Consider the following 10,767-nt stretch of genomic DNA (forward strand, 5'->3'; position numbering starts at 1 on the left):
GGGCAAGATGTATACTGCATCTGTATATAAGAACCCATATCGTCCGAAATACATTAATTACTCTAAATGATTCAAGCCCGTGCTTAGTTCTTTTGTCCTTCTATAGCCCCTGCTGCCTTTGCGGCTGCGCCCTGATTCGATCCAGCCTCTTTCACGCTTCCGCGGTCTTTCAAATCTTGCATCTGCTGCTTGTCCTGCTCCCATTGAGTATTGGCATCACCAAATTCCTCCTTGATCTGTGCCTCCTTGATCTTTCGTTCTTCCTCTTCCTTCTCACGAGCAATTCTTTCCCTTTCCATTTCCTACAGTGAAGTGTGGTTAGCACAGAGGATTACACACGTGATGGGGTAACAGAATTACTTACTTCCATGTGCTTGATGTCGTCAACACTGGGTTCGTACAAATGCCAAATAGTATAGTGAGGCAATCCAACAACGGAAAACCGCATTCGTTTTGCCATCTAAAGACACTCATCAGTTGATGTTTATAAAAAATATCGGGACAATGCCAACTCACCTTGCCAAAACCCTCCGTTTCAGCGTGCTTCTCGAAGCTAAAGGCGGGGAAGTGAACACCGGTACGGAACACCTTGGCCTTTGCCAAAATACTGACACCTCCAACTCCGTCAATCTCCATTTCCATATCCGGGTCGCCGTATGGGTCGCGCAAGTAGGCAAGATGTGGTCTCCATGTGGCATATTCAGCATAACCTTCGACAATAACGGCATCTTCATCCAATGTGTCGGCCAACGCAAGCGCAGTTTCTGATTCTTGCCAAGAGTTCAAATCGTAGGGCTGCTCGCCACCGAGCCAATCTGGAAGGGGACGCCAAACATCTGTCGCATTGTCAGTACAAGACAGGAGAAGTGCGGGCGCGGGGTAGACATACTGGGAACAATCACGTCCTTGTTGTGTCGCATCAAGTCCTCCAAAATCGTAAATGGTGCAGTTTCAACATCCACATCACGCCAGTATACCCAAGAATGATACGGCCTCAAAGCAGCGCTGAGAAGCCAGTTGCGCGCTTGAGCCATGAGCTTTCTGCGGCTTGCCTGAGCAGCAAATCCGTGACGACTTTCAACGTCTTGGTTCACCTTTTGGCCAAAATCCTTCTCAATGATTGAGATTTCTCCATATGGCTGTTTGGGGTCCGTATCGGCTTGGATAGCCTCCAAATGCTCAACCAGAGATTCCAGTGTTCGGTCCTTGGAGTCGGAGACGAGGAAAGCAAGATCGATCAAGCTGTGGGGGTACGTGAAGTTCTTCAGATGGGAGAAAAACATTGGTAGATGCTGCTCGGCATCTCGAAGAGGCACGCAGAGAAGGATACGCTCTTCACGCTCCCAACCACGTGCGCTGCCCTGGACGTTGGTGAGGTCATAGTATCGGACGGTTTCAAGTTTCAAATCTTCATATCCAGATAGAAGGCCGAGCGAGATGAGAGAAGCGACCGATTTAGGCTGTCCAAACCAGATGATGACAAGGATGAGGAGGACGAGGACTATTCCTACACGAATGAATGTCTGCTTGCGTTTTCTGTGGAGAGGGAGAGTAGCTCTCGGCTGGAATCTGCGAGCAAATCGGTCAGCATGCCAATTGATTCGGATGCCGTGCGAAGAAAGGCAAAGAATATCACCTATGGGGGGAAATATCGAAGGTGTCGGCACGTGGATATCCATTCGAAAACCCGCTGGACTGATGCCGGGGCATCATGTTGAAAGACGTAGGAGGGAGGGTTATGACAACATGAATATCCCTCTATTAATCGCGCAGTGCACGCGGGCGGCTTCTACCACCTGCGTGATGGAATTGGATTGATCAAAGCTGGTGGTTTTGTGACAAGACAGGAGGCAAAGCCTAAACGTAACGTGTTGGAGTGTCTCGTATCCAGGGAAGACCCCTTGACCCAGTTGCGGCCATTCCACAAAAAATCTAGCACCAAATCTACTATCTAGTATCTATTCTCGCAAAATTTCACCCAGATGGGCACCGTGTTCTAAATATGTACCTATCTATTTATAGAACGTAGGCACCTACACATGCTGTTAAGTAGGTGTAAATTTATTAAATAAAATTAAAAAGTACAAATTTTAATTACTCCCTATTATTATTTTTTATAAAAAACATAAATGGGTGTGTAGTGATCACCCATAATGAAATAGTTGGTGTATTAAAGTACACCTGTTGTACTCGTATTTTATAAGCCGTACAATATTAGAGTTCTACTAGCTAACAGAAATATACACGTACATAGATGCTATACGGGTATTTCTCGTATATCTCAACAATACGGAGTACATATCAGCCATTTAATGCCTGCCTTGCGGAAAATTGTCGGCCAGATGCAGAGAGAAATCCATCTGCCTACTAGGCACCCAAAGGTGGGCTGGTACCTACCCAGTAGTACGGAGTACGGAGTGCCGCAAGTGGATTTCTGCATGTTCCAGGTAGCTGCTGCTAGCAGAATGAACCCCTCCACGGAGATTGTGATTAGGCGGTGCCAATCAGCAAGCTATCACGTACTACTTTGTGCTAGGCCAGGAGTCTTGGTTCGTCACTGTCATTCTGGCCACGAATAACTTCTTTATGTGTTTATATACTCTTATCAACTACCTCCAGCGAGCTACGACATAGCCTTTTCGATTGCACACGCGAGGCCATTATTTACATTTGCCACCATGGCGGCCCAAAACCACATGCATAACCTTACAACCCTCATCAAACGGTATTTGGGATGCCCGTCGCTCCGAATCGCCTCAACCTTTGATACTGATCGTCTGGCAGGCTTGAAGCTGCAACCTCACGCCTCGAGGATATTGCCTCGTCAACCGAACTTCCCAAAGATGTCCCCGGTCTTGGACAGCCTGCGACTCCTTTGTCGGAAACGGCTGTAGCACCGCCGCCGCCCGTTGAGAAAGAGCCGCCTCAGGAGGCGCTTCCCGAATCGATAGAAGATTTCGATGCCTTTCTAAACACTAGCATTGACAAATATGTCAAACTCAGCAATCAGCTTGGAGGAGTTGTTGCCCAGCAGGTCCATATCCCCCTTTTCATGTTAATATTTGGAGGGCACGAGCCAGGAGAGCTGACAGTTGTGCTACTATGCAGGCCTCTGAAGTCCTCAAGGGATTCCAAGAACAGCGCAAGTTTTTGCTCATCGCTACCAAGGCTAAGAAGCCGGATACCTCAGGATCTAGCCTAGTCGTCTACCAGAACTTGCTTAAGCCCATCACCGATGCGCTCATGGCCGCAACTGAGCTCAAAGAATCCAACCGACCCGATCCGATGTATAGCAACCTGAGCGCCGTTGCAGATGGAATCATGGTCTTGGGCTGGGTGACCGTTGATCACCGTCCATTCAACCACGTCGAGGAGTCTTTGAGCGCTGCGCAATTCTTTGGAAACAGGGTTCTAAAGGAGCAAAAGGAGAAGTATGTGGAATATCTAAGCTAGCAATATGATCAAGCAGCTAACCAAACTTTGTCACAGCGATCCCAGGCAGGTTGAGTGGGTGCAGTCTTTCTACCAGATCTTCCATGACCTTGGAGACTATATCAAGCAGCACCATGCTTCCGGCGTCACTTGGAACCCAAGGGGAGAGCCGGCCGATGAGGTTGCGAAGTCATTGGAGTCTAGCAAACCGTCACAGCAGCCGGCTGCAAGCAGCGCTCCTTCTACTGGTGGAGCTCCACCACCCCCTCCTCCTCCGCCGCCGCCTGGCCCGCCCCCTGTCCTAGATATACCAGTTCAATCTGCAGACTCCGCTGCCGCAGCGCCTGCTGGAGGTTTCGGTGCAGTTTTCTCTGAGCTCAACAGGGGTGAAGCTGTGACGAAAGGCCTACGCAAGGTGGACAGGTCGGAGATGACTCACAAGAACCCATCTCTTCGTGCAGGATCTACAGTCACAGATGCTCCCCGAGCAAAGAGCCCCGTTCCAGGCAAAAAGCCTAAGCCTGAGAGCATGAGAGTCAAGAAACCGTCTAGAAAGGTCCTCGAAGCTAACAAGTGGACTATTGTAAGTCGCCTGGCCGATGAACATGGTGAAGCTATCGTTTACTAACTCATTCACAGGAGAACTTCGAAAAAGAGGCTCAGCCAATAGAGATTGAGGCATCTCTCACCCACTCCGTCTTGATCAGCAGATGCAACAACACTACCATCATTATCAAGGGCAAGGCAAACCAAGTCACTGTTGAAAACTCCACTCGCCTATCTCTCGTCGTTGACACACTGGTCTCCACCGTGGATGTGGTCAAGGCGAACAACTTTGCACTCCAGGTGCTTGGCACGGTGCCTACCGTTATGCTGGACCAGATTGATAGCGCGCAGGTCTATCTTAGCAAGGAGAGCTTAGCCACCAAGCTGTTCACAAGCAAGAGTACTGGTGTCAACCTGAACATCTTGTCTGGACCAGACGACGACTATAAAGAAGTGCCGCTACCTTCTCAGATCTGCTCCTACTACAGCGAAGAAAAGGGCGATCTTGTTAGCGAAATCGTGGCCCATGCCGGCTGAGCACTCGGATGGATTCTACTTAGAGATGGTATATACGGAGCATATACATATACTACTATGTTCATGTAGAAATAGAATTGAATATAGCTTTTTCCCAGACCAAGAATATTCAGACAGTATGTTTGACTACTAATACAAAAACGCCCGCGTCTCCGATTTACAGCACCTTGTCTTTTAAGTGTCGCGTCAAATGTTGCTGTTAGTTGCTGCTGCTCCCCACTCATTTGATGCTGACTCACTCCTCCACACTTTCATGGTGTTTCGGGTAAAGTAAGGCGAAATAGCCAAGATGGCCCTAACCTGAGCAGGAAATTATGAAGCTGCCGGTATCGCAGCACTACGCCCCAAAGAGTAATGCAGCCCCTCTACTGTCATTCTCCAGAGAATTGCGACTTCACCTGGTTGACCAATTACCTCTCCACTGCACCTTCAAACTACCGACCTGAATTGCTTGACAAACAGCATCTTTATTCTGCTTCCCTATTCTTTTCCGCAAGAAGGAGGAATTCGGGAGCATCAATTCATCTCCATCATCACCGCCTAGGCCACTTTTTGGTTTCTTCTTGCGGACTAGCAGCCTCTTTTCATTGCTATCGGGCTGAACGGGACTACACAGTATATGTTGTCAATCAATCTTGACCAGCCGATTCTCGCATTGTCCTAAACAATCCTGTTCTTTCTTGCATTCACATTTCGACGATGGCAGCTCCGTTGCCTGACGGCCAACCCGGCAAGTCTGCCAGTCCCCTTCAGCGTCTCGACCTTGACGGCCACGACCTCCCGCCGTCACCGGCGCCATCTAGTCCTCGAAACGGGCGACGCCGCTATGCTCTTGCAACTGAGCTAGTATATACCGAAGGCAAAGACCAATATGGCGCCTCCAGCACTCCAATTTACCAGTCTGCAACCTTCAAGCAGACCTCGGCCAGCGGCGGCCAGCAGGAATACGACTACACAAGATCCGGCAATCCTACACGCACTCACCTCGAGCGTCATCTCGCCAAAATCATGAATGCCAACCGTGCCCTGGCTGTCAGCTCTGGAATGGGTGCTCTTGATGTCATTTCGCGACTTCTGCGTCCTGGTGACGAAGTTATTACTGGTGACGATCTCTACGGTGGTACACATCGATTGCTCACATACCTAGCGACCAATCAGCAAATCGTTGTACATCATGTCGATACAACAGATGTCAACGCTGTCAAGCAGCGCCTGTCAGAGAAGACAACCATGGTACTCCTCGAGACCCCTACCAATCCTTTGATCAAAATTGTAGACATCCCGTCAATCGCACGGCTGGCGCATGAGGTCAACGAGAAAGCTCTTGTGGTGGTTGACAACACAATGCTTTCCCCTATGCTCTTTAACCCCCTAGATGTGGGTGCAGATATTGTATATGAGTCGGGGACCAAATACCTTTCTGGCCATCACGACATCATGGCGGGCGTGATAGCATGCAACGATGCGGCCATTGGCGACAAACTATACTTTACAATCAACTCAACTGGCTGTGGATTGTCACCTAACGACTCTTTCCTTCTTATGAGAGGAGTAAAGACGTTGGCTATCCGCATGGAAAAGCAGCAAACCAATGCACAGGCTATCGCCGAGTTCCTAGAATCGCATGGTTTCCGAGTGCGATACCCCGGTCTCAAATCTCATCCTCAATATGATCTGCATTGGGCTACCGCCAGAGGAGCTGGTGCAGTCTTATCATTTGAGACGGGTGATGCAACGGTCTCACAGCGCATCGTAGAGGCAACCCGTCTGTGGACCATCAGTGTCAGTTTTGGATGTGTAAACAGTCTCATCAGCATGCCCTGCCAGATGAGCCATGCCAGTATCGACGCCAAAACTCGAAAGGAACGGCAAATGCCCGAGGACCTCATTCGCCTTTGCGTCGGTATTGAGGATGCCAATGATCTGATAGAGGACCTGTCTCGCTCTGTAGGTTTACCTTTTGAAGCTCGCGCGAGCTTCTTTCTCCTCCATGACCAATTGACTAATATTGTTTCTCAGCTTGTTCAAGCCGGTGCCGTAACAGTCACACTCGACGGCTTTCATGCCAATGATTCGGCTCAATCACTGTGAGGGCCTGGGACGACTAGGTAAATTGGTGGAGTAAAAATCACGAGTTATCCATTTGCTGTGCTTGAAGTTACGAGCCTGTGGGGTTGATTCGAAATAATAGGGCCAGATGCGGCTTCCTAGCATGGGGAGAGCCTCTAGGCCATAAGCATGAAGCACACACGACCTGCTTCTCAGGGAAATGAGAAAATGAGCCATTGAATGGCAAGGGGTTTGGCAACAGCTTACTAAACTTGGTGAATATGGCTAAAAAAAATTTGTTTTCCGGTTTCTCCATATTACGTACTTGAAGATTTCGAGGAGGCGACTCTCAGTTGTGCTTAGCAGGCTCTGGCCGCTTACTGCCGCATTCCCATCACATCATATACTGTATCAACGAGAGCGAGCATGGTGGTGAAATTAGAGCTGGGAATAAGGCACAAATAGCGCGAGGCAGCAAACCAAGCCCAGCGCTAAAGTCATGCATACTTATTTTAAGCATCTTCTGTCCAGGGGTGTGTTTGGCCAAAGAATTAATTGATTAATTAACCATCTCACCCAACACTGTCTTACGGGGAAGGAATTTCGAGGGAGACAATGAAAATAGAGAGAAGAGGAAAAAGAAATGGAATTGATCCTATACCGCAGCTGCCCCTGACATGCTACAATGGACTCTACAAGCCCAATCTCTACTCTTCATACTACATCTAGCTAGGCAGGCCAGCACGGACAATTGATCTGCGTCCATCTCAGCAACCTGAAGTACCACGATGGCCTTGCGTTTTATTAATCACCGTCATCTCTAACTCCGAACAAGGCGTTTTCGTGGTGGAGCGCGCAGACCACACCGAGCAACTCAGCGACTAGTGGCTATAGTTAGCATGTCCTCGCTCAATTTACCGCTTTGGACGAGAATGATGGGCATTGGGCATCAACGATGTCAGTGAGGAATTGCCCACGATGTGATTGATGTCTGGACGACTACATCTGCACATATATACAGCAGTACCAATTTATCTGCCTGTGACGCCTAGTACTCGTATAGGCGCCTCGTACAGTAGACTGCTTGGTATATTACATGGAAGTACAGCAACTTGATCAATACCCAGGTAGTAGTGCTAGCAATTCTTCGGCGACTCCGCTTCTGCATCACCACTCCCTACTAAGTATAGGCACTACTATAACATTACAGTAAGCACAAGGCCATGTCGTGTGCCGTTATGCATACTTTATATCTCGATTACCATCCTACACTATCCACAGGCTAAGCTGAGGCGCGTATCCACCACCAAGCATGGGTGCTTCGTTTTTCGGGCCTAGATGCCACAACTCCATCATCCATGTACGAGCTGGAGAATTCTTCCGTCAATTGGCGCCTCAGCCACCGACATTTGCAACGGCGAGCTGACAGCTGGGCTCGATGTTTACTATTCGTCGCCGATAGTCGCCTGCTCCTGTTCCCCCAGCGGGCTTTACCCTCACATCCCGGCCACATCCTGCCTGGCGGCTGGCAGCAATAGGGCGAACCTGTAACACGCCTGCAAGATTCTGTTGCCGAAGCCGACAAAAGGCATCGGGGGCCACCTGGGACGTGCCACGTCGCCATCCCCCTTGAACGACCTGCGCCACAGGAAGAACTACTATTAGTATCGACTATTGCCCAAAGCTGAAGCTGCAGCATTGGGTCCTTTTTTTTCTCTCTCTCTGTGATTCTCATCTCGCCTGCAAACGCTTGGCGGCCTCCATACCATACTGCATACTGTTAGTAGACGTCTGGGCCACCACACCTTTTGCGAACTGCTGTTGCATCAGAAACAACAGGGGACACAGGGAGATAAAGGCCCCACTTGAATCGATTCGTTTGATTCACGAGTCGCTGCGATGGCTAGCCCAAGTCATCGCCGCTTGGGCTCTCATGGCCAGCAGCGAAGTCTTGTCCAAAACGACGCCCTCGAGCCCGGCCCTGTCTACAGCAAGGCCTACGGCGGCGAAGACACGCTTCCGCCCCCAAACACAGATCACCACCATCATCACCACTACAAGCGCACCAAGTGGCGAAGTGAGAAAGGATCCGGCATGAGCCTGTTCAAGATCAAGGAGAGCGGCGAGAGTGGCCGCGGTGGCATTCACCCCTGGCACTTCCTCAGAATCTGCTTCCGCTCGTCATGCAAGGCCAGCGCGGCCGTCAATGTTCTGTGGCCCGTTGTTCCCGTCGCATTGGCCGTTCGATGTAAGTTCTGAGAGCTGGAGCTGGAGCTGGAGCTGGAGCTGGAATTTTGCCCATTTGGTCATGGTGATGTTCTCCCGCTTCAACTGGGCGATTGCTAATGCTGCAATTGTCGTCGTTTCTAGATACCTTGCCAGATAACCACACTCTCATCTTCATTCTCTCTTACATCGCCATGGCACCTTGTGCCAACCTCATCGGATTCGCTGGTCAGGAGTTTGCACGCAAGGTTCCCCATGTTTTCGGCGTTCTCATCGAGACGACGGTCGGCTCCATCGTCGAAATCATTCTCTTCATGGTTCTGCTCTCCAAAGACCAGTTTCTCGTCATAAAAGCCGCCATCCTCGGTTCGATTTTAGCTACCATGTTACTTTGTTTGGGCCTCTGTTTCTTCGTCGGTGGAATATACCACGAGGAACAGACTTTTAGCGACACCATCAGTGAGGCTGGTAGTGGTTTGCTTCTCACGGCGTATGTTGCCCCCACTTATTTGTCTGCGGACAAGACTTGTCCCATGTTTCACTGATTTAACGCGAGCTTACCGGTGATTTTAGGGGCGTGGCGCTGGCTATTCCCACTGTGTTTATGCGAGGCCTCCCGGACGATAACACTTTGACGGCGGAACAGATTGCTCACAAAACCCTGAGCATCTCGCGAATCGTCTCTGTCCTCCTCATTATCGCCTACTGCGTCTATGTCTTTTTCCAGGCCCGAACCCATCACGGTATTTACCATGCCATCTTTGAAATGGACGAGGAGCGCGACCGTGACGGCCATAAGGACGCCGCCAAGGATAAGCTCACCATGACAGAGTGTATCGTTGCATTAAGTATTGCCGTGGCTCTCGTTACCTTGATTGCCATCACTCTCGTCTTGCAGATTGAACATATTATCGAAAAGTCAAAGGTGTCCGATGCTTTTATGGGTCTTATCCTGGTTCCTCTGGTCGAGAAGTTTGCCGAGCACATTACGGCCATTGACGAAGCATGGGATAATCAGATGAACTTTGCCCTTTCTCACGTCTTGGGTGCCACCCTTCAGACAGCTCTCTTCAACGCTCCCCTGGTCGTCATTGTTGCCTGGGGTCTTGAAAAGACCCTGGACCTGGAGTTTGGCATTTTTGAGTTGGTCATGCTTTTCCTTGCCATCTTGACCGTTGGTCGATTTTTGCAGGATCAAAAGAGTAACTATCTCGAGGGTTTCCTCCTTGTGACACTTTATGTGGCTGTCGCAGTGTCTGCGTTCTACTACCCGAACCCAACGACTCATGGAGCTGGAGGCGGCGAGAGTGGCGGTGCCGAGCATTCTTCTCCAGGCACTGAAGCTGGAGGCGCTGAAGCCGGTGGCCATAAACTTCGATTCTTTTAGCGCGGAGCCACTGGTCTGTAGCACAGTATACCTATAGTAGGTAACGATGCGCCAAGTATCTGATGTTTGCTTGCGGCTTGGTTTACACCGAATCACCCAATACTCGGCACTCGTAAAGTTCCGAGAAAGTGTATCGAGAAAATGCGGTCCAGAGGACCTTGCATGGCGTTGGACAAAAATGGGCCGGGGGCGTGTATAGGATTTCATACTTTTCTGGAGGAAAACGAAACACCTCTTATTTCTCTCTGTTTAACTCTGTGTGAGTGATGTCTAGCAATTTCCGCTATGTAATATAATGAGACCTTCCCCGGGGCTGAGTTCGAATCATACACCGGCGGATATTTGTGGAACGAATCTTAACGATCCGTTCATCAGCCGCTACACCCGTGGGAAGCAGCATTTTCGTGATGTAGGGGTTGCTTGATCGCTCGTGTGCTTAGACCCCTACCCTGTAGAGTTGACGATTTGTTTGAACTTTGAAGATTCGCAGGCAGGATTTGGATTCATTTAGTTGTATCTTCTGAAGTTGCAGTTTAATTATCGATACTGATGTCACGCCTGTTTTAGAACCGATTATTTGACTATGCAGA

The 10,767-nt window shown here is 49.6% G+C and overlaps 4 protein-coding genes across 4 annotated transcripts; 3 read left to right on the forward strand and 1 right to left on the reverse strand.

The window, feature by feature from the left end:
- Window positions 1-3: 3 nt before the first annotated feature.
- On the reverse strand, window positions 4-1,838 carry TRIVIDRAFT_83396 (glycosyltransferase family 62 protein; the record flags this gene model as incomplete). The annotated part of the gene is made up of 5 exons (XM_014098968.1): window positions 4-302; window positions 365-460; window positions 517-836; window positions 890-1,569; window positions 1,637-1,838. 5 exons carry the CDS (start codon window positions 1,711-1,713, stop codon window positions 84-86), a joined length of 1,392 nt encoding a protein of 463 aa, XP_013954443.1.
- A 731-nt stretch (window positions 1,839-2,569) lies between these two features.
- Window positions 2,570-4,613, forward strand: TRIVIDRAFT_77527 (uncharacterized protein; the record flags this gene model as incomplete). The annotated part of the gene is made up of 5 exons (XM_014098969.1): window positions 2,570-2,725; window positions 2,785-3,034; window positions 3,109-3,431; window positions 3,490-4,015; window positions 4,072-4,613. 5 exons carry the CDS (start codon window positions 2,679-2,681, stop codon window positions 4,513-4,515), a joined length of 1,590 nt encoding a protein of 529 aa, XP_013954444.1.
- A 384-nt stretch (window positions 4,614-4,997) lies between these two features.
- Window positions 4,998-6,851, forward strand: TRIVIDRAFT_90179 (uncharacterized protein; the record flags this gene model as incomplete). The annotated part of the gene is made up of 2 exons (XM_014098970.1): window positions 4,998-6,462; window positions 6,535-6,851. 2 exons carry the CDS (start codon window positions 5,215-5,217, stop codon window positions 6,604-6,606), a joined length of 1,320 nt encoding a protein of 439 aa, XP_013954445.1.
- Window positions 6,852-8,463: 1,612 nt separating this feature from the next.
- TRIVIDRAFT_202887 (Ca2+ transporter) lies at window positions 8,464-10,177 on the forward strand (the record flags this gene model as incomplete). Its single annotated transcript, XM_014098971.1, has 3 exons — window positions 8,464-8,812; window positions 8,935-9,280; window positions 9,364-10,177. The coding sequence occupies 3 exons, from the start codon at window positions 8,464-8,466 to the stop codon at window positions 10,175-10,177; spliced, it is 1,509 nt and encodes a 502-aa protein (XP_013954446.1).
- Between the last annotated feature and the right edge of the window lie 590 nt (window positions 10,178-10,767).

This window comes from Trichoderma virens, assembly GCF_000170995.1.
Source record: "Trichoderma virens Gv29-8 chromosome Unknown TRIVIscaffold_80, whole genome shotgun sequence".
NCBI classification, from domain to species: Eukaryota; Fungi; Ascomycota; class Sordariomycetes; order Hypocreales; family Hypocreaceae; genus Trichoderma; species Trichoderma virens.